The following is a 25,002-nucleotide window of genomic DNA, read 5'->3' on the forward strand; positions in this document are numbered from 1 at the left end:
AAATTTTCGAGACCAAATGGTGGGATTTGGCCATTAAGCTGATCTGATGACGAAGAAGTTTAGGTATTTTACCTATAGTAAAATATTTGGTATTTTTTAATACACCGTAATACGCTACTTGACCCGGCCCAGGCAAAAATGATCCGGTATTTTTAAAAAATATCTGTTTAAAAAAAAAGGCAATACAAAGAATCCCTCACCTTCTCAAGTACCTCATACTGAGTATCTTTTCACCTGCCACCATCTCTGTACTTGCAATAGCGATCAACTACAACCATCTCCGGCCATGTCGAGCTCAGGTTAATGTGTTTTCTAAAACCAAATTTTGTTGTTTATTAACTGTAAGCACATGGTTTTCCGAATTGAAAACCTAAAAAATTTAGAACAAAGTTTATCATCACATTTGTTTATTGTAAATCATTAAAATCAAACAACAGATCTACACTTCACATGTATTTATGCTTTTTTATTTGAACCTGAATCGATTTTATCTCACAGTTATGTGGATATATAATATCAGTGTTTTTTTTTGGAATTACACTCATGCAGGTGTGAGTCTGTAAATTTATTGTGTTATACCTTTAAGTTCAAACCAAATGTTCATTTATGATATTGCACATGTATATATTATTTGCTAATTATCTGCAGATTCCCAACAGGTTACTTAGGGTTTGATTTATGTTAAAGCAATATGTATTGTGAACTTTCAAGCTACAATACCAATATAGTTTGCTTAGGTTTCAAAATGACAGCATATACATTTTATCTAACCATTTTAAATCTAACAATTGATCTGTGATGTAATTGAGTATTTTGTTCTTTGTTTTCATATTAATGAATTGAATCACAAATACAGCTGGAAACAATGATGCCTCTACTAGTCAAACACGTGCACTCGCCCTTGACCAGCTGAATAGAGCTGAAAGGTACAACATATGGAGCACCGTTGATGTCACATACATCTTCTTCGACATACCAAGGGGAACTTTTTGGGTGAGTGAGATACTTTTTTAGAGAAATAGTTAAACGTATTTGTGTATATAGCAATGACAAATAATTATGAAATCATTAACAAATAATATGTCAATGTCATTTAGGAACTACCCGAGGACTTTAACCGCATCCGAGAACTCGAGGCTGGCTGCACCTATATATGCTTGGATATGGAAGGGATATTCCATTGGTGGGACATAAAACAGCCCACAGATGTAACCAAAAAAAAGCTTTTTGTTTCGAAAGGATGGGAGTACTTTGTGGCTTTGAATGGGTACAAAGTGGGTGATAGGTGTATGATTGGGTTCTCACGTCGGTACAAGAGTTTTTTCATGGTCATGGATGGACGCCACCCACTTTAACAATCTCATTAGGGTCAATAGTCTTTTGATAGTGCAGCTTTAATAACTCTAATTTGTGGAGTAGTTGTAGTCTATGTACGATTTGCACGTGTACATGTTTTGATAACTTTTTTAGTTCCTCACCGGAGTACAATTTATGTTTTAGATTTACTAATGTATGTAAGAATTCTATATTATGATATGTAAATTATGTTCGTATTTAATAGTCGATGTTGATGTTTGGTAAATTACTACCGTAATCGCATACAATTATTGTTCAATGTGTAGGTTCTTTAATCTTGTTTACTAATGGAACATTGTAGTGCACAATAAACTATTTTGTCTAATTCAAGTTTGATCATATTTGAAGTTGCGCGTCACAAGTAACAACCTTAAAAGCTGGTTCACTTGTCATGGTAAATTGTATGTATTTGGCTTTTTCAATGTAGTAAATGTAGAAGATTTTCTAATGAAATGTATGTTTTAAATTAGTCTATTGTTCCATCATTGGTAAATGCTTAAAATTGCATTGAGTTGCAGATTTGTAATCAAAAGTAATGCAAGAAGTAAATATTACTAAACTGCATGCATCATTGGAAAACATTACCATATCCAAAAGTTTACAACAAACACACTTAAATACATGGTACAAGTGCAATAAAAAATATGTAACCTAACAACATCCAGAATGTACAGCACTTATACACCAATTGTAAGTACAATTGTTTAAATCAACCAACTAAAGATAAAAGTTTTGTTGCTCCAGATTGTACGTTAGTTCATAATATTGACCAGGAATCAGGCCATTGATTGATCGGTACTCTGGAAAACCGTAAGTAATTGCCAGATTTGGTTTCTTTTTCCCTGTCTCCTGCTTCAAACGCCACTGGAATTCATCACCATCATGATTAAAGCAACTCACATAACACCCACTCCTCAGTCCTGGGAGTCCAATAAACTCCGTTGGAAGACGCTAACTAATGGTGTATCCTATCGTATACATGCATAAAAGGCATAACGGTTGCATAAAAGTAGCATCAGGAAGGCTGGAAACAACAGTTCTGTGAAGTTTTCCATTCAGCGTTCTACGCTGTACAGGCTGCTCCGTCATGCGTAAGCACTGAAGGCCGCCTAGCGTGTAAGCCCTGGCCGGAGAGCGCCACCTTCAGCATAAATTTCGGATCACGAATAACAGAACGTATCATCATTTGACACGTGTCCCCGAGCAATTTGGTGAATCTGACACTATAAATAGACCCCTTGGGTCGTCATTTTACAGAGTTCGGACATTCTGACAACTTTGAGAGCTTAGACTTCACTTCTCTTTCTCTCTCTACTTTCTCTCACTAGAAGTCATCTGGCTAGCATTCTTACGCTCTACGGATGACAGATTGATTAAGCCACCCCACAAGTTTCTACACTTGTGAACCGGGTCTGCAGGGATTATTTCCCGAGGGTAAAAATCAATCGGCAACACTCCGCCCTCCTAAAGAAAGATTACTTCTAGTATCTTGTTGACACACTAAGCCTTACCTCATAAGGAAATAGGTGTTAACAATGGCGCCATCCATTATTAAGACGAATCATCTCAACAACACTGATAAAGATGGCGAAGGTAACGAATTCATACCCATAGACGTGGGCATGATACACCCATGGAAAGCTGGACAACAGAGGAAGGCAGAAGTATTAGAAGATTGGGAAGAGCAATTAATATCCTTTCCTTCTATGTGTAACACAAATCCATCCGATGGTCCAATAATTATAGAAGCGCGAGTTGCTAATTGCTTAATACGCAACAAATACACTGACACAGGAGCTGGAGCAGACATTATGTATGAACATTGCTTCATACAGCTACCCAAAGATGTACAAGAAAAAATGAAGGAAACATATGTGCCGTTGGCAAGTTTTACAAGTGATCCGTCCTGGTCTGAAGGAAGTATTTTGCTTGAAGTAACCTTGGGCAAGCCACCCCTAAGACGCACAGCCAACATTGAGTTCTTGGTGGTTAAAGCAAATTCACAGTACAACATAATTTTGGGAAGAACTGCTTTAATGATGTTTGGAGCTGTAACATCAACTGTACATGGTATGATGAAGTTTCCAACGCCAGGCGGAGTAGCAACGTTATATGCAGAACGGCAGAAGTCAATTGAGTGTTCCCAAGTAACAAAGGCAGTAATTAAGCCAATCATACACGATGATGGGTCAATTTCACCAAATCTTAAATTTCCAGATCAGAAAATCATAATTGGGCACACGTTGTCCGCCGAATGTAAAGAAAAATTATACAATATTTTGACAACAAATCTAGACGTTTTTGCATGGCAGTCGTCTGATATGACCGGTGTTCCAAGGGCAATTGCAGAGCATAGGCTGAACGTGAATCCCAACATACATCCTGTTTGTTAGAAAAAGCGTGGCATGGCGCCAGAAAGAAGCAAATTCCTTCGTGATGAGGTACGAAGTTTGCTGGATGCTGGGATCTTGCGAGAGGTCAAGTATCAAACATGGGTAGCTAATCCGGTCATGGTTAGGAAGCCGGACAATTCATGGTGGATGTGTGTGGATTTCACGAATATCAACAAAGCATGTCCAAAGGACAATTATCCTTTACCTGAAATTGATTGGAAGGTTGAATCATTGGCAGGATATCGATTCAAATGTTTCCTAGATGCTGCTAAGGGATATCATCAAATCCCAATGGCTTTAAAAGATGAAGACAAAACGGCTTTTCACACGACGGAAGGCATATTCTGTTACATGAAAATGCCTTTTGGTTTGAAGAATGCAGGAGCAACATATCAACGACTTATTGATATGGCATTTAAGGATCAAATTGGGCGAAACTTAGAAGCTTATGTTGATGACATTGTCATCAAAAGTCATACTGAAGAAAAGATGTTACGAGATATACAGGAAACTTTTGCATCTCTACGAAAAATTAACATGAAATTAAATCCCAAGAAGTGCACATTTGGTGTAGAAGAAGGAAAATTCTTAGGTCATATTGTAACAGAACGTGGAATTAAAGCTAATCCTAAGAAAATTCAAGCAATTGAAGATATGAAGTCACCAACTTGTAAAAAAGATGTTCAGCGGCTGCATGGATGTCTAGCAACATTAACAAGATTCTTGTCCAGAGCAGCTGAAAAGTCACTTCCATTCATGAAGGTGTTAAAGGGCTGTTTAAATAAAAAAGATTTTGTGTGGACGGCGGAAGCCAAAAATGCATTCCAAGAAATCAAGCAGTTGTTAAAAACATTACCTACATTAACAGCACCAAAAGAGGGGGAAACCCTAATTTTATACTTAGCTGTCTCAAAGGAAGCAATAAGTTCTATTCTAATCGCAGAACGGAACGGCGTGCAAATGCCTATATATTTTGTTAGCAAGGTGTTGCAGCTTAGTGAAACAAATTATCCACCACTTCACCGCATGGTTTATGCCCTTGTGCATACTGCACGACGTTTACGAAGATATTTTCAAGGTCATCCCATCTTAGTGTTAACAGATCAACCATTGAAGCAAATACTCCAGCGTCCAGAATCATCTGGCTGTTTAGCAAAATGGGCCATCGAGTTGGGGGAGTATGAAATTAATTTTGCTCCCCGAAATGCAGTTAAAGGACAAATTTTGGCAGATTTTCTCTTGGAGACAAATGAAAAAGTAGAGTATGACAACAAAGGGGAACCATCACAGCATGAGTAGGAGTTACACACTGATGGGGCATCCAGTGAAGAGGGAACAGGTGCAGGGCTAGTTTTAACAAGTCCAGACGGTGAAGAGTACACTTATGCATTGAAATTCTGTTTTTATGCTTCAAACAATGAAGCAAAGTATGAGGCATTACTCTCCGGCCTCCGCATAGCGGTAGAAATGGGGATAACAAATTTACGAGCATATGTTGATTCTCAAATTGTCGCCCAGCAGGTTAATGGAATGTTCAATTCAAGGGATACATCCATGAGGCAATATGTAAAGTTGGTGGAAGCAATTTCAAAGAAATTTGATAACCTTGAAGTCGTGCAAATCCCTCGAAATAAGAACAAGAAAGCTGACGTCTTGAGCAAGTTAGCTACTTTAACCTTCGATCATTTGCACAAACGAGTGTTGGTTGAAGAACTTAAGGAGAAATCAATACATGGAAAACCAATTATTACAATAGTTAAAGAAGCTAAGGAAACTTGGATGACTCCGTATTTGAGATATTTGCATGACGGCTGGTTACCTGTTGATAAGGCGGAAGCAAGAAGAATAAGAGTGACTGCACCAATGTATGAGATTGTTAGTGGTGTCCTTTATCGAAAGTCATACAATGGTCCATTGTTAAGATGTTTAACCGATGATGAAGTGATAAAAGTGTACAAAGAAATGCATGAAGGAGTTTGTTCTCAACACTCCGGTTTCCGTACTGTGGCATCACGAATCATGCGACAAGGGTATTTTTGGCCTTCCCTTTATCGGGATGTCGCATAAATCATAAAAACATGTGAGAATTGTCAGAGGCATGGTACAATTCAGCGCCTTCCAAAGTACGATTTGATACCGGTGTCATCCGCTTGGCCGTTCTGTAAATGGGCTATTGATATTGTGGGGCCATTCAATAGGAGCACTGGTAATGCTAAGTTCTTGGTGGTAGCGATCGATTTTTTCACAAAATGGGTTGAAGCAAAGGCTTTAGCAAAAATCACAGGGGAAAATGTCAAAAAGTTTGTTTGGCATGATATTGTATGCCGTTATGGGGTGCCAAATGAAATAGTCAGCGATAACGGCAAGCAATTTGCAGAAAATCCATTTCGGAGTTGGTGTGAAGAGCTAGGCATAAAGCAAAACTTTACATCTGTTGCTCATCCTCAAGCGAATGGACAAGTAGAGGTTACCAACAAGGAAATCGTTGCTTGCATTAAGGCACGGTTGGATCTGAGTCAAACTGGATGGGTGGATGAGCTGCCAAATGTATTGTGGGCACACCGGACGACGCCAAAGCGGAGCACGGAGGAAACACCTTTCAGTCTGGTGTATGGAACAGAGGCAGTGATACCGGCTGAAATATGTGTGCCAACGCAATGCATTATGGCATTTGATGTTAAGGCTAATTCTGAGGCGTTAAGAGATAATCTCAACTTGTTGGAGGAAAGAAGGTCGATGGCCGCCATCCGACAAGCAGATCACAAGCATAAAATGACAAAATATTATAACAAGAAAGTACAGCATGTGCAGTTTGAAATAGGTGATTTAGTGCTACGTGATAATGAGGCAAGCAGGCAAATCAAATTTGGAAAGCTAGCCCCAAAATGGGAAGGACCTTATAAGGTCACGAAAGTAAATCAGAATGGATCATACATGCTTGCTGCGCCTTCCGGCGAGCAATATGAAAGAGCTTGGAATGCAATGAATTTAAAGAAATTTTATGCGTAGCACTATATGCATGGACAGCTTGATCAACTGTCAAATGCATGAGATATAGTCATAAATGTAAAAGTTTCTTTAAGAATATGAATAATAGAAATTATTCTTATGGCAATATTTTTCACAAATTTTATCCGGCCAAGGATTTTTTAGCCCAGGTGTCACATAGCTGTGTGTCATCCCTACCCGCAGAAAGAAAGAAAGCCTTTCAGTGGTAGAAGTACAATCATACTCAAAATGGTTGTATCGATAGTGAGACATGTAGAACTCACTAAAGCATCGAAGCGATGAAACGAATCTACAAAAAAATGTCATGACACAACTTATATACACAAAATGCAGAGCACAACGGAAAATGGATCTTAGTGTCCAGCAAAATATATAAAAGCGAAAGTAATTCGTAACTTTTCCTCATGAGTTTCATGACGGAAGGCGTATGACGGAGAATATAATTTTGATATTCATAACTATAATGATTGCAAAGTACAATCTCAATATCTTGAGCATTGTTCATTACAACAATCTTACTAAGTTACAGCATATATTTCTAATATACATAACCAAGTGCGATATTAAGTATTATGTAAAAGCAGATGTATAACAACATAGTGTTTCATTCATCCTGTGGATTATAATTCAATACATCATCTATTGTTACATCTGGCCTTTTACAAAGATTTTCAAGATCATAAAACCTCATATTTTCTATTGAGGCACCGGCTGCATCAGCTTCTAAATCGGCATTTTCATTAATCTTTGATGTAATTACCTCAGGCAGAGGATTTGGAAGTTCTGGTAGTTTTCTTTTCATATTGTTACATCTGGCCTTTTACAAAGATTTTCAAGATCATAAAACCTCATATTTTCTATTGAGGCACCGGCTGCATCAGCTTCTAAATCGGCATTTTCATTAATCTTTGATGTAATTACCTCAGGCAGAGGATTTGGAAGTTCTGGTAGTTTTCTTTTCATAAAATTGAAAAACTTTAACCGTTCAACAGATTTGGCAAGGCGGACAAATTCATGGATTCTGTGAGATAGTGCCTGACAGTTAAAGATATGCTCTACAAGTGCAGGAATGCCAGTTATCATTCGTCTTTCGTTCTCCTCTTTGGCTTTAAGCTGTTCTTTCAACATGTTATTTTGCTCAAGCATTTTTTCGTTCTCCTTTACTAGTTCATCAATTTTGCTCAGATGCCGCTTTTCTCTGAAAGATAGTTCTTTGACTTGCTCCTTATACTTCGCCCTCTGACTGTTGCAATTTTCATAGTGCCTCTTCATTGTCTCGTATTCCCTCTTTATCTCTGTGGCTATTCGTTCAGTCTTGGCTACTTTCTCCTTTTCAGCAGAAAGCTCCTTATTTGTAGTGACTTCACTGTTTTGCAAGTCAGATAGGTGTTGAAGGTCATTCAAACCAGAAGCAATGTTCAGAATGATACTTTGTGCCTTAACCTTCTTGGCATCTGCATAAGATAAATTGCTGAAGAATTGGGCTAGTGAAGGACACACCATGGCATTCAAAAAAGTCACGAAATCTTCGTACCAGTGTGGTGGTCCTTTTAAAAGGGAGGAAAGCATGTTTGTGTCAAGATTGGGAAGTGTAATTTGTTGTTGAGAAGAACTAGGGCCAGCTCCTTATTGAGCGGATGACGGAGGAATTTGACCAGTTCTTCTCCTCTTGGCGGAAGGTGGAAGAGTTGTTAATGTAGTATCTTGATGTGCTGCACTAGCTGTTGGAGATAAAGGAAAATTGTTATTTATAAAAGAGTTCCAATATGCTTCACAACATTTCAAAGGTGGCATAAAGTATAACGAAGGGTTTGGATTATAAAATCCACCAGTACTGGGTATGCAAGAAAACAAGTACATGTTTTGGTATGGAATTTTGCATAATTCAGTGTTGTCATTTTCATTACCCGAGGTACGACGTTCTCTAGAGGCAACTCGATTCAAACCTATGTCTTCTTCTTCTTCTTCTTTATTTTCCTCCTCCCTCATTACATCTATTTTGGGGGTATCATCAATAATTTTCTCGGTGGAAAAGGTAAGCTGTGAATACGATGATGATCGCATGGCGGTGAGCGGAGTAATTTCTGCAAAAATTAAAAAGTTACAGTGATTAAATGGATAAATAAAGAAGAACATTTTATTTAAGTATATGTAGCAAAAGTAAATGCTTACTCTTTTTCCCAGCAAGAACACAGGCATAGCCTTGTGAGATATCCCAATCTTGGCTCATGGATGTCAATGAAAGCATGTGTTCTCCATATTTAATGTCATTGATTTCTTCAGCTTTAATCCTTTTAAACAAAAGGTTTTCTTTGGTGACGAGTTTTGGAAAGGTAACAGATACGGTATGCGAGTATTTGCGCCATACTGGAGTAGCTGAGTATTGTTTATCAATGGCATCTTCATTAATAAAGATAAATGAAGCATACCAATTGTCGCCAGGATGATCAAGTGCAGGTTTCAGAAACCCATGAACTTTATTGAAAGTGAACCAACCATTTTCACGGCGTGCTATACGTACCAAATGGCAAAATATTCGAATTGATGGTTCAATGCTCCTTGTGTGACAATACATTTCAAAAATCAAGATCTTTCGAATTGATGCTGGTTCGAATTGACCAACAGCAACACCGTAAAATTTGCAAACTTCTAAGAAGAAGGGTGTAAATGGCAGACGTAAGCAAAATTTGAAGAATGAATGGCCATAAATAGCAACCTTGCCAGGGGGCAGTGAGCAGGCTCTGGCATTAATTGCAGGAATCACTGGTTCAACACCAGCTAATCTAGGAAAATGTTGTAGTAGCTCGCTTAAATATCTCTCATTTACTCTGCTAGGAATAGCTGCAACATCCTTTATGGCTGCCATTAATGATCTAATGAAACAGGAGGTAACGAAGGTATTGATGGAAGAAGATGAATACTGTAGAAGAAAGTTGTAAAAGTAAATGATCGGTTAGGGTTTATGGTGGTTAAAAAGCAAAAGATATAACAGCTGTAATCGGTGGTGATTTTGGGGGTTTTGTTTTTAGCCACACACGTGTAAGGACAAGATAAAAAGGTGAGTACATCGAAAAGTCTTTTTACAGCTAGAGGCACGTGCGATATAAGCAATCATCATAATGTCAGTAAAAATCGCCTATCATTTAATGCCTGTGATGTGCTTCCCAATGCAAAAAGGAAAACGTGAAGGCTTGGTTGGCATGCGTTATTCTAAGTTTAACAACTTAATCAATTTTTAAATGCTAAAGTCATTAAACTGGGGGGACTTAATGGTGTATCCTATCGTATACACGCATAAAAGGCATAACGGTTGCATAAAAGTAGCATCAGGAAGGCTGGAAACAACAGTTCTGTGAAGTTTTCCGTTCAGCGTTCTACGCTGTACAGGCAACTCCGTCATGCGTAAGCCCTGAAGGCCGCCTAGCGTGTAAGCCCTGGCCGGAGAGCGCCACCTTCAGCATAAATTTCAGATCACGAATAACAGAACGTATCATCATTTGACACGTGTCCCCGAGCAATTTGGTGGATCTGACACTATAAATAAACCCCTTGGGTCGTCATTTTACAGAGTTCGGACATTCTGACAACTTTGAGAGCTGAGACTTCACTTCTCTTTCTCTCTACTTTCTCTGACTAGAAGTCATCCGGCTAGCATTCTTACACTCTACGGACGACAGATTGATAAAATACCCGATGAATGATAAAATACCTGATGAATGATAAAAGTATCTGACGAATGATAAGAGAACGTGATGAATGATAAAATACGAAACCGATTATTTGTATGATAACATTAATTTGTATGATTATTTTACTTTTTTTTACTGATGTATGCTGAAATACGAAACCGATTATTGATTATTTGACTGTTTGTTACTGATGAATGATGTAATAATACACTTAATCATGATTATTTGACTATTTGTTACTGATGAATGATGTAATAATACACTTAATACACTATGAATGATAAAAAAATTCACTATGAATGGTAAAAATTCACTATGAATGGTAAAAAAAAATTCATTATGAATGGTAAAACTTCACTATGAATGGTAAAAAAAATACACTATGAATGATAAAAAAAAATACACTATGAATGATAAAATATACTATGCATGATGAATGATGAGTGATAAAAATATGTTATCACTACTACATTCCAACACTTTTAGACATGTGGAAAAAGTCTTTTAGACGTGTTCCGTAACACGTCTATATGTGAGGGCTCCAAATGAGTGTACCCATATAGTGCGGTTCAAGGAACCGCTCTAAAAACCAGTATTTAGACGTGTTGTAAAATCGTTAGATTAGGCTGTTCCGTTTGTGTCTTTTAGACGTGTTCCGTTATCTTCAATTAGACGTGGTCTGTTAGTTTCATTTAGACGTGTTCCGTTAGTTGCAATTTAATGTGTTCCGTTACCTACTATTAGGCGTGTTCTGTATTTTCCGTTAGTCACTATTAGACGTGTTCATCTAGATGTAATAAGACGTGTTCATCTAGTTGCAATTAGACGTGTTATTGTAGTTACAATTAGACGTGTTGATCTATTTGCAATTAGACGTGTTCCGGGATATTTTTTTAAACCCGCCAAAAATTTTAAAATATTTAAAATTTTAAATTTCTAAAAATTAAATATTTCAAATTGCCACCAAATATAACAGACTTCTGCAAGTAGACATGTTGTATTGTAACAGAAATTTCAAAATCAATTAGACGTGTTGAATTGGTTGTGCTAGTAGACGTGTTGAATTGCAGAATTGCGGAACTGGTAAATACTGGTAAATGTAACTAATTAACAAGAATAAAACAGTAATTAATTTTATTAATAAAGAAAACCCAAATATACATATAAATTATCTTCATAACATTCACAAATGAAAAATGTCATAAATCTAAATCATCTAGGTATTATAAATGAAAAAAGCTGACTACTAATCCATTTCAAAGCAAAGCATCCTTTAGCTCAAAAAATTCACCTGCTCTTCAAAAAATCCATTGATTTGCTTTACCTGTTTTGAAAGAAAAGTAGTTTGAACATGCATGAATATATGGACTTTAACAATAATACCAAATCTCCAAGACCGTTGACACGCAATATCAGATCACATAAAGGTTACACATACCAGACATCAAAAAAGAGACCACAAATGCCATTTTTCCATAATATTGTCGAGATCGATTGTAGATAAACAACGTTTATCCCATGATAGCTGTAAATTTTATATATTTATATAAATATACATATATACATATATAATATAAGCTTTTTGTAACATATACCTAAAGACAAAGTTTAATAATTCATAACTTAAAATACTTACTTCGTCAATATTAATAACTTCCTTTTTTTATACGACTGTGTACGATCGAATGCATCCAATTGAGCACATAATATCCACACTCCCAACTGCCGGGTTGTTGATTGCACTGCATTATAACCACACGTTTATACACATGTATTAATTTAACATGTAACACGTAATGAACATGAAAACATGGATGAACAACTTGGAGGACTGTTTGTAGACAGCTAGGATGACTAACCTTAACTACATTCCATTGCAAAGGTCCCCAAGCCCTATTCAAAATTAGACAAATAAAAGACCAAATGATATTGTGTAATGTGACATAATGTAAATGTAATCAAGATTTAGAAATAATTCTAAATCAATAACTATTATTACATGTGTAAATGTAAATGTAAATGTAAATGTAAATGTAAATGTAAATGTAAATGTAAATGTAACAACTATTATTAATTTAGAAATAATTCTTACTGAGTTATGCAGTCTGTGATCAGATAATCATCTTTCGTCTTCTTATGAGTCCTATTTACTGAATCAAGTATGATTCCTTTGTACTCAGTGTGAGATATAAAAACCAACACCCAATGGCCACTGGCAAATTAAAATACACTCGTTAGACGATAAAATTTTTGTAAGCAATAATATATAAGGAATGATTACATACTTCTGATTATATGGTGCGAAGAAAGACTGTTGAGTAGAGTTGAAGGCGGTCCTCAAGTACTTGATTACAAAATCTTTGTCTGAGGTGATAAATGTTCCACATATATAATAAGGGTTCATTAACCCATATGGTTCGGTAAAAGCTACTTTCATAAGCTTGTCTAGACCCCTAATATGCGGAAAAAAATAAAAAAAAATAACATGTCAGCTCAAAACCTGAAAACTATAGTCAAACGTGCATATGAATTGTTAAATGCACTTATAGCATGAAGGAAAAAATGATGCTGCAGTCCAGGCAACCCTTTGTCCAAAGTGTGATGATGTCATCAGCACCAATCGTACTTACGCACTCTTCGAGTATGCCAAAAACTCCTGGATTTGCTTTAAGAGTGAAACCAGTGGTAGGATCTTCTCGACTTATCCATCTAGTATACGCAGCTTGTACACATGATCTGTTGGGTAGGAGATGTTCCATTGAAAGCAGCTTACTATACAATTGTTCTCTTTTTTTTTGGTGTTGCATTCCTGAATCTCCAATGTTACGTGGATGCACCTGCAACACCACATCAGATAACTTAAATTATATAGGTATATACGTATGATGATGTAACTTAAATTTGATGAGCATATATATACATGCTTACTACCAGTACCAATAGACACATTGTTTTTATCTATTCTATTTTGTAATCACACCCTCTTTGATTTCATTGCACTATCCTGATAACAATCGAGGCAAAATTAAATATAACACTTAAATTCAGTTTACCAATACAAGAAATTATGTAAGCAATTATACATGTACCTTGTTTTTCTCTGAAGGACGAAGTTTCAAGAGAGGCCATTGTATCATAGCCCCAATAGCCTCTTTTAGTGTATTAGACTCAAGATTTTTATCTGGTATTGGAAGCAATATAGATTCAAATCTAGGCAAAACAAAGTTTATGGACACCTTCATGTAGCACGGAAGCACACGCTTTCCATGTATCAAGGTAGTCTCATCGGTTGGATGCATATGCCCCCTAGCACACGGTGTAGGTTCTGAAATCGTGGGGTGGAACAAAACGATTTCTGTCTTCACCTATAAAGTTACACACATGAAATTTAAATATATTTATAGTAAAAATTATACAAGTATTCAGAGTACCCAAATATTGGCAGAGTATTCAACTATACAGAGAGTATTACATGAAAAAAAATTATTCAGAATATAAACATTAATAACCTTTTTTTGTTGCAATTCCATTAGTCTTTGTGGTGTCACCACTTGAACTGTGTACTGTTTTTTTTGGGCACTGATGTCATTTACATATGCCTCCAATTCCTGAATGAAGATATAATTTATAATACTTAGATTAACACAAGAAACGGGTAAGTAAGCTCTACAGTACATGTACCTTGGTGACGCGAGTCATTTTCATGAGAGGTCATTGTACAAAACTTCCAACCACATCACCTAAAACCTCCTTCACTGTATTTTTTGACAAGTCTTTGACTGGTATTGGAAGCCTCAATGACGTGTTGTCCTTAGTAAAGTTGTTTATTTTCACCTTCATGTAAGAAGGAACAACTTTTTCCCCATTTACTTGAGTAAATTCGTTGGTTGGATATAGTGTACCCTGACCACACACAAGAGACTCTATACGATGTGGGTTAAATAACAAGATTTCAACTTCGTCCTGTAAAAATTAAAAACAACAAATATAATATGTAGAGTATTTAATACTTTAAATGTGTATTGAATTATCCATTTAGCTTTTGAAATAAAAGAAGACCAGTTACCTTTATGTTTTGCAAGTCTGCAAATGGTTGGTTCTTGACCCTTTGCTCTTGAACCCTTGGTTCATGAATCACTTCTTTTCGCATGCTTAGTGCATCCACTTTCTGTTTTTTAGCCACTCTATCTTGTTCCACCTCTATTTGCTGGATCTCCACTTGTTTCTCCACAACTGGGTGATCTTCCATTCCCCGTTTTCTCTCAACAAACATGTCATTCAACACCACCTGTTCGTTTACCTGTTCCAGTTCTTCTACCTGTAAGACTTCCAGTGTGTCTACCGGTTCGTCGACTTGTTCGTCTACCAGTTGCATATTTCCTGTCGTGTCGTGATGTTCTGTCGGGTAATGATGTTCAGGTGTTGTAGCTCTTTCATGTGAAGTTTCATGTGTTCCTGTTTTTTCTCTTTCCAGTACCACCACCCTTTGCACCTCCTGAGCCACAAATTCCTGTACCTTTTCCATTGTTACGAATTGCTCTCCCTTTTGTTTCTTACCGAATTTGCTATATCCTAGCATGCTGCTAACACCTCTGGTTCTACCGCCGTGTTCTTTCCTCACATTCACTAACAAGGCATCATCACCTTTTTTATCTGTATTAACCTGGAACAAAACAAGAAAATTAATCGGTTATAAAACAATTCTAGGTTAATAAGGCTATAAAATCAATTTAAAGTATATTACAATTTTATCTACAAGGGACACATTCATATCTGGAACTATTGGCCTCTTCAATTCTTTCGTTCGCTTCATCCTTCCGAGTACATAATTCCTTGCAGCAGGATTGGAGATATCGTGGTATACGATACGCCTTTCAGGATCTTTTTTCTCCGACTCCCATTCTTCTTTATGGCCTCGATAACCTGAATGACCTACACGGGCGTAATTATCTTTTGATTGTTTCAAGGCGTTTGCTCTGCCTTTTTCTCGTAATTCCTTTACAATTTGCATGGGATTAAAAAGCTCATTAGTTGCCATCAATTTAAAAATGTAATTCCATACATGTTTAAAAGCAAATGCATAACACTATCCCTTTTTGCTGGTGTGTTTTCAAGTTGACAAAATTCTGTCCATTTTACTGGAGTTATGAAACCGTAATCAGGCACTTCTTGATAAGGAAGCTTGCCTTGAACCATATACATTCTTAACTTGGCCCTGAATCTCTTAAAAGCCCCGTTGCAATGATGAAGCATTTGTTTCTTCGCAAAATCATCTTTGATAAAATGATGTTGCTGTAAATGTTGTTACATATATATAATTAAATATTAGTTTAACAAATTCTGATACCTTTATGAAACAAAATTCTTATAAGTTATGATTTGATACCTTTATGTCCAACCATAACGCGTCTTTCTCATCGTCAGATACTACTTTCCAATCATCCTCAAGAAAATCAATCCTACGCCTTGTAAGAACACCTATGTTACTGGCAAACAAAGCTTGATATTTTCCTATTGCATGCCCAAATTCGTCAAATTCAACCACAAATGGAATCACTGATTTTTCTTTAAGTTTGCTAACTCCTCGTTTAGGCCTATTGTTTTGGCTCTGTATACATTAAAAAAATCAATAATAAGAAGCTAACAATAATAACAAGACTAATACCTTAACAATACTAGTAGTTCTAGGTATGCATACAATAGAATTGAAATCATAAACGTACCATGATGTTTGATGTATCAAGTTCTTGAATTTATCGAATTTAAAGGGTTTCTGCAGTTACCTACAGAGTTCGTGGGAGTATGGATCACTGCTAGGGTTTGTGAAAATAATAAAACAGTGAATGAGACTGGCGGTTTGTTTCAATTATGATCGGGTTGTTTTGTGTCAATTAGTGGTGTTAATTAGGTTGGCGGTTAATTTGAAATTTTCGAGACCAAATGGTGGGATTTGGCCATTAAGCTGATCTGATGACGAAGAAGTTTAGGTATTTTACCTATAGTAAAATATTTGGTATTTTTTAATACACCGTAATACGCTACTTGACCCGGCCCAGGCAAAAATGATCCGGTATTTTTAAAAAATATCTGTTTAAAAAAAAAGGCAATACAAAGAATCCCTCACCTTCTCAAGTACCTCATACTGAGTATCTTTTCACCTGCCACCATCTCTGTACTTGCAATAGCGATCAACTACAACCATCTCCGGCCATGTCGAGCTCAGGTTAATGTGTTTTCTAAAACCAAATTTTGTTGTTTATTAACTGTAAGCACATGGTTTTCCGAATTGAAAACCTAAAAAATTTAGAACAAAGTTTATCATCACATTTGTTTATTGTAAATCATTAAAATCAAACAACAGATCTACACTTCACATGTATTTATGCTTTTTTATTTGAACCTGAATCGATTTTATCTCACAGTTATGTGGATATATAATATCAGTGTTTTTTTTTGGAATTACACTCATGCAGGTGTGAGTCTGTAAATTTATTGTGTTATACCTTTAAGTTCAAACCAAATGTTCATTTATGATATTGCACATGTATATATTATTTGCTAATTATCTGCAGATTCCCAACAGGTTACTTAGGGTTTGATTTATGTTAAAGCAATATGTATTGTGAACTTTCAAGCTACAATACCAATATAGTTTGCTTAGGTTTCAAAATGACAGCATATACATTTTATCTAACCATTTTAAATCTAACAATTGATCTGTGATGTAATTGAGTATTTTGTTCTTTGTTTTCATATTAATGAATTGAATCACAAATACAGCTAGAAACAATGACGCCTCTACTAGTCAAACACGTGCACTCGCCCTTGACCAGCTGAATAGAGCTGAAAGGTACAACATATGGAGCACCGTTGATGTCACATACATCTTCTTCGACATACCAAGGGGAACTTTTTGGGTGAGTGAGATACTTTTTTAGAGAAACAGTTAAACGTATTTGTGTATATAGCAATGACAAATAATTATGAAATCATTAACAAATAATATGTCAATGTCATTTAGGAACTACCCGAGGACTTTAACCGCATCCGAGAACTCGAGGCTGGCTGCACCTATATATGCTTGGATATGGAAGGGATATTCCATTGGTGGGACATAAAACAGCCCACAGATGTAACCAAAAAAAAGCTTTTTGTTTCGAAAGGATGGGAGTACTTTGTGGCTTTGAATGGGTACAAAGTGGGTGATAGGTGTATGATTGGGTTCTCACGTCGGTACAAGAGTTTTTTCATGGTCATGGATGGACGCCACCCACTTTAACAATCTCATTAGGGTCAATAGTCTTTTGATAGTGCAGCTTTAATAACTCTAATTTGTGGAGTAGTTGTAGTCTATGTACGATTTGCACGTGTACATGTTTTGATAACTTTTTTAGTTCCTCACCGGAGTACAATTTATGTTTTAGATTTACTAATGTATGTAAGAATTCTATATTATGATATGTAAATTATGTTCGTATTTAATAGTCGATGTTGATGTTTGGTAAATTACTACCGTAATCGCATACAATTATTGTTCAATGTGTAGGTTCTTTAATCTTGTTTACTAATGGAACATTGTAGTGCACAATAAACTATTTTGTCTAATTCAAGTTTGATCATATTTGAAGTTGCGCGTCACAAGTAACAACCTTAAAAGCTGGTTCACTTGTCATGGTAAATTGTATGTATTTGGCTTTTTCAATGTAGTAAATGTAGAAGATTTTCTAATGAAATGTATGTTTTAAATTAGTCTATTGTTCCATCATTGGTAAATGCTTAAAATTGCATTGAGTTGCAGATTTGTAATCAAAAGTAATGCAAGAAGTAAATATTACTAAACTGCATGCATCATTGGAAAACATTACCATATCCAAAAGTTTACAACAAACACACTTAAATACATGGTACAAGTGCAATAAAAAATATGTAACCTAACAACATCCAGAATGTACAGCACTTATACACCAATTGTAAGTACAATTGTTTAAATCAACCAACTAAAGATAAAAGTTTTGTTGCTCCAGATTGTACGTTAGTTCATAATATTGACCAGGAATCAGGCCATTGATTGATCGGTACTCTGGAAAACCGTAAGTAATTGCCAGATTTGGTTTCTTTTTCCCTGTCTCCTGCTTCAAACGCCACTGGAATTCATCACCATCATGATTAAAGCAACTCACATAACACCCACTCCTCAGTCCTGGGAGTCCAATAAACTCCGTTGGAAGACGCTAACTAATGGTGTATCCTATTGTATACATGCATAAAAGGCATAACGGTTGCATAAAAGTAGCATCAGGAAGGCTGGAAACAACAGTTCTGTGAAGTTTTCCATTCAGCGTTCTACGCTGTACAGGCTGCTCCGTCATGCGTAAGCCCTGAAGGCCGCCTAGCGTGTAAGCCCTGGCCGGAGAGCGCCACCTTCAGCATAAATTTCGGATCACGAATAACAGAACGTATCATCATTTGACACGTGTCCCCGAGCAATTTGGTGAATCTGACACTATAAATAGACCCCTTGGGTCGTCATTTTACAGAGTTCGGACATTCTGACAACTTTGAGAGCTTAGACTTCACTTCTCTTTCTCTCTCTACTTTCTCTCACTAGAAGTCATCTGGCTAGCATTCTTACGCTCTACGGATGACAGATTGATTAAGCCACCCCACAAGTTTCTACACTTGTGAACCGGGTCTGCAGGGATTATTTCCCGAGGGTAAAAATCAATCGGCAACACTCCACCATCCTAAAGATAGATTACTTCTAGTATCTTGTTGACACACTAAGCCTTACCTCATAAGGAAATAGGTGTTAACACTAACGAAAAAGAAAATACATATTTAGCCAACGGTTTAACCAAATTGTTATTCTATAATGATGAAGCATAAAACGTTGATATGTAAAAAGATAAGACAAGTAGTGTACCACCATTTATCAGTTGATGAATGTTAAACTTTAAATAGATAAGAAGCGTACCAACAATTTACCAGACGGTATTTTGATAATCACAACATGATCAGGATGTTGATGTTGTTGAGGCATTGGTTCATCTTCTAAGGTATCACTGTCTGAACTGTCATCAATGTAAATGATTTCAGGAATGGATTGGGAAGTTGATCCTCTTTCCCAGTTAGTAGAAACATCATCGTCCATCAGCTGAAAAGTCAATAAACAACCCTTTTCTACACCACGGTGGTCATAAAGCACCAGCTCAAGATTTTCCGAATCAGTTGCATAAAAGACCATACAATCACCAGACGCCACTTTAAGGTCTGTAAGCAACATAGACCATCCTTCCCACAAAACAACATCATCTTCAACTGAGATTACCACCACCCTTTTGTTGTACCATCTTTGAAAGTGAACAATCATTTGTTGTTTGGGTCCAGAGTTTCAGAAAGTAGTTGTTAACCATTCCTTTGGCAGTATCTACATCCAATCAAAAATAATGCTATTTTTGTTAAAGAAATATAAAACTAATTTGTTAAGATAATAATCATGTACACATACTAAATGTGTGTTACATATGCGAGAGCGAAAAATGAACATACCAATCCTGGTTCATTTGGATTGTTGACGAATTTCATGAATGAAGGGAAACGTCTGTATGGAGCATTTGCATACACTTTTTCCAGAATTCGAGTCAATACTTTGAAAGATGTGAATGGATCATAAAAATTCTTTTAAAACAGGTCAGGTGAGTAAATAGCCAACTCGTAGTTTCTTTTGTCGATTCCAGTCATTAGTAGGATATCACCTTCTCCAATATCAAGATCATTCATGATCTTCAACCAGCCATCGCCAAGTATCATACGGCTACGATCATTCATCGAAAATGTAACTTCAGATTTATATCCTAGCAGGGTGTGGATGATAACAGAATGTCTTGGAAACATGGTATCATAATGGTCAACATACCATTCATGTGGCAAAGCCTGTAACAAAACATAATAACCTGATATGTCTTACAATGGTTTTGCTGTATAAAATTTATAATTTTAAGGTTAAAACAGCAACGAAACAATACCAGTTCAAGCTTATCTGCTAATCGTATTATGTGGATGAACGATGGTGGACGATTGTAGGTAGCCATAAATGACAACTTCAGAGATTATTTCTGCTTCTGTAAAATCAACATATATGTACATATCAGTTATGTAGGTAACAATAATAATTATGGTTAAATTAACACAACTAGATTTAGGTATAATAGTCTGATATTTAGGGCACTTCGTCTTTAACACAAAATATATTAGACTCTTTCCGCAGCATCTATTAACCACTTTTAAACCCTATTGTGTCCATTTTCTGAATAATCTAAGACAAAATGTGCATGTATATAACCTAATTTTCGATTATTGTTTCCTAATAACACAACTCGATTTAAGTATAATAGTATGATTTTATGGTCATTATGTCAATAGCAAGAATATTCGAGCAAAGAACAATTAGATAACTAAAAAAACCATCAATAACTGTATTTGAGACGATCCTTCAGCCGTGAGGACAAAATCGATTTCGTTCATCAAATAATCGCCGTTCTATGATGATGAAGTAGGGTGTTTCCGGTGGTTTGATGATGAAGTGGGATGGTTTAGGGTATACGAAGAAGTTGGATGGTCTGGTGATCGCGGTTTGTTCCCGGTATTAATATTGAAAAATGTGCATATATATATATATATATATATATATATATATATATATATATATATATATATATATATATATATATATATATATATATATATATATATATATATATATATATATATGTGTGTGTGTGTGTGTGTGTGTGTGTGTGTGTGTGTGTGTGTTTTAGAATTATTTGTATAGATTGGTATTATTAATTTAAAAGGTAATAACATAAAGTAAATTTTTCATGGTAAAAAAATTAACAAAAGACATAAAAGACATGTTGCATAAGTCATTAAAAAATATACTCGTGTGTGTACAAAAAAAAGGTAATCAATCATAGGTTTTAACAATTTTTATGTGTCTGCAACCTCGTCTCCTTCCTGATGGTCTTCTCTAAAGTAGATTGTATTATTTCTAACAACAACTTCATTCATAGGTTGAACACCGACTGAAAATGGTGGTAACTCGTCAAATTGGTCGTACTCATCCTCATCAACAACGTTCTCGACACCAACAATCCGTCATTTTCCATACTGAACCACATGCCATCTAGGATCCTTTGGGTCTTCGATAAAGAATACTTGAGTAACTAGTTTTGCTAGAATGAATGGTTCTTCTTTATATCCATTGGTGGAAAGATTAACAGTTGTAAAACCATCTTCATCAACTTGAACATCACGGTCATTATCAACCCACTTACACTTGAACAAGGGTATAGTGTACGAATCACCATAATCTAATTCCCATATTTCTTGAATGACACCATAATAAGATTTTTTAGCGATCCTTGATCTTTCTTCACGATTGACCATGGTGAATTCCGTCGACGAGGCAATCACCGTGACACCGCTATTTTGCGTTTTACTCTTCTTATCTTGAGCTTTAGTGTAAAAGGTATACCCATTTATGTCATATCCTTGATATTGGAACACATGTTTAGGGGCGAATCCCAAAGCTTCGACCGTTTTATCAATATTTGGAAGTGTCCTCCTAACTTTGTCTTTCAACCATTCTGAAAAAGTTATTTTATGTTGATTTGCCAACCATTTTGCACTCTTTTTAGGGTTTTGTTGTCTCAAGAATGCCATGTGTTCTTGTATGAATAGATCAATAGATGTAGTGTGTTGTAAGACATTAAAATGAGCCTCTTGATAATCGGCAACATTTGAATAGCCCGTCTTTCACCCAAGTGTCCCTTGACCTGCTAGTCTTCCTTCATGACGACTTTGTGGAATCCCGACACTTTTAAACCCATCCATATAGTTTGTGCAGAATTCGATCACCTCTTCGGATGCATATCCTTCAACGATACTGCCTTCTGGTCGATTAAGGTTCCTTACATAACCTTTCAAGATACCCATATATCTTTTAAATGGATACATATACCGTAAGAAAACTGGACCACATGCCTTTATTTCTCCTACAATATGAGATACCAAATGAACCATGACATCAAAGAAAGAAGGTGGAAAGTACATCTCGAGTTCGCAAAGAGTAAGTATGATATCTCTTTGATATTCATCCAGCACATCAGGATCAATCACCTTTGAATGAATCATATTGAAAAATAAGCATAGTTTTGTTATTGTGTGTCGAATACGGTTGGGAAGAATTCCACGAATTGCGATAGGAATCATCTGGGTCATTAGTACATGACAATCATGTGACTTCATACCAAGTAACTTCAAATCTTTCATCGAAACCAACTTCCTAATGTTAGCAGAGTATCCTGATGGAACCTTAATACCATGTAAACATTGACAAAATTTAGTTTTCTCGACCTTCGACATAGTATAACAGGCCGGAGAAAGAAACTTGGTGGACCTTCCATCAATATCATTAGGTTGTAGCTCTGGTCTGATATTCATTAATTCCATGTCCCTTCTAACTTTAATTCCATCTTTTGTTTTTCCAGAAATGTTCAACAGTAACCCTATCAAACTTTCACACACATTTTTCTCAATATGCATAACATCAATACAATGTCGGACTCGTAAATGCTTCCAGTAGGGTAATTTCTAAAAAATAGACTTTTTCTTCCAAATACCTTTTGGAGGACCAAAACCTTTCTTTCCCAACACAACTTTTATATTAGCAACTTTGGAGAGTGTAGTTTCTCCATCCAACGGTGCTGGTAGTTTTCTATCCTCTATAGTACCATCAAATAAATCCGCCTTTTTACGATACGGGTGATTCTCAGCAAGCTCTCTCCGATGCCCCATAAATGCCGGTTTCTTACAATTTGTGAGCCATATCGAGTGAGTATTTTCCTCACAAATAGGACATGCCTTTTTCCCCTTCGTACTATATCCAGACAAATTACCATAAGCAGGAAAATCATTAATGGTGCAAAAAAGCATTGCCCGTAGTTGGAAGTATTCTTTCTTGTATGCATCATAAACATGTATGCCGGTACTCCATAATTCTATCATTTCATCAACTAATGGTTGCAAATAAACATCAATGTCGTTTCCAGGTTGCTTTGGGCCTTGAATCAAAAGAGACATCATTATGTATTTTCTTTTCATACATAGCCAAGGCGGTAGGTTATAAATGCATAGAAGAACAGGCCACGTGCTGTGACGGCTACTCAAATCTCCGAACGGATTAATTCCATTTGAACTGAGTCCGAACCTTATATTACGTATCTCATCCCCAAATTCTTCAAAATCTTTATCAAAATTTTTCCATTGAAGTGAATCGGCCACATGTCTCATTTTACCATCATTTTTACGATCTTCAGCATGCCAACGTAATAATTTTGCATCTTTCTCATTCGCAAATAATCTCTTTAATCTTGGAATGATAGGCAAGTACCACAATAATTTTGCAGGAGGTCCATTTTCCTACACATCACTATCAACATTATCAGTCGGTTTTCCACGTTTATACCTAGATGTACCACATACCTTACATTGATGAAGGTCTTTGTCTTCATTCCTATATAACATACAATCATTTGGACAAGCATGTATTCTCTGTATTTCCAATCCCATTGGGCACATTAATTTCTTTGCTTGGTATGTTGAAACCCACAACTCATTACCTTCTGGTAGCATTTTGTTCAACAACTCTAACAGGCTAGTGAAACTTGTGTCGCTCCAACCATTGTTTGATTTTAAATTAACCAGTTGTATCACGGCCGAAAGTTTTGAAAAATTCATACAACCGGTATATAAAGGTTTTTCAGCGTCAACAAATAGTTGTTGTAATCTGTCATGATACTTATCAGCAACATTATCCTTCATATCCAAATCGTCAAACATGTCATCAAAATTAACATTATTGTCACTATTGTATGAATCGTCTTCATTATCGGTATCGTTATCCGAAACAGACGGGTTAAGGTCAGCTAATGACTCACCATGAAAAGACCAACATGTGTACCCTCTCATAAATCTGTATGCAATTAGATGACTTTTGATATCGGTTGAATCAGCATACCATCGTGCATTTTTGCATTTCTTACAAGGACAACTAATTGCGGTGTTTCCTTTTTCTAGTTGATCAGTCTCGGCAACTGTAATAAATTCATCTACACTATCCATAAACTCAGAGGTAGCACGACCTATCTCGTACATCCAAGTATTCCGATCCATCTGCAAGCAACATTGAAAAAGTTAATACATTATTAATAATTAAAAATGTAAAAAGTTGGAAAAGGGACTAGAATCCACGACCTCCTCTCTACCAAGCAACATCCTAACCATCTAAGCAATTGTGTTAACCTGACTGATTTACATTTATTTTCAATAAAAATATCACGTATCGTCTACTGTTAAAAAAACCCCAAATCAAAATCAATTGAGTTTTTATCGATCATAATCCCATTACCTCATTATCATTTCTCTTTTGTTACCTCAATTGAGTTTTTATCTGTCCGTGTTCTAAAAAAAACCGCGAAGTAACCCAAATCACTTGA

General features: G+C 36.1%; 1 protein-coding gene across 1 annotated transcript; it reads right to left on the reverse strand.

Moving 5' to 3' along the window:
- Nucleotides 1-22,261: 22,261 nt before the first annotated feature.
- LOC139853633 (uncharacterized) lies at nucleotides 22,262-24,790 on the reverse strand. The gene is made up of 4 exons (XM_071843011.1): nucleotides 24,761-24,790; nucleotides 23,990-24,679; nucleotides 23,128-23,926; nucleotides 22,262-23,013 (listed from the first exon to the last, which is right to left on the reverse strand). Exons 1-4 carry the CDS (start codon nucleotides 24,788-24,790, stop codon nucleotides 22,262-22,264), a joined length of 2,271 nt encoding a protein of 756 aa, XP_071699112.1.
- Between the last annotated feature and the right edge of the window lie 212 nt (nucleotides 24,791-25,002).

This window comes from Rutidosis leptorrhynchoides, chromosome 6 (genome assembly GCF_046630445.1).
Source record: "Rutidosis leptorrhynchoides isolate AG116_Rl617_1_P2 chromosome 6, CSIRO_AGI_Rlap_v1, whole genome shotgun sequence".
In the NCBI taxonomy this organism is placed as follows: Eukaryota; Viridiplantae; Streptophyta; class Magnoliopsida; order Asterales; family Asteraceae; genus Rutidosis; species Rutidosis leptorrhynchoides.

What these genes read in the sequence shown, in the direction of transcription:
- LOC139853633 (XM_071843011.1), bottom strand. Translation starts at nt 24,790, where the DNA reads ATGGTTAGGATGTTGCTTGGTAGAGAGGAG. An exon ending in AAGACCTTCATCAATGTAAG is followed by an intron (nt 23,927 to 23,989) that starts GTATGTGGTACA and finishes AGTGATGTGTAG; the next exon opens with GAAAATGGACCTCCTGCAAA. An exon ending in AGGTTTTGGTCCTCCAAAAG is followed by an intron (nt 23,014 to 23,127) that starts GTATTTGGAAGA and finishes AAAGTTTGATAG; the next exon opens with GGTTACTGTTGAACATTTCT.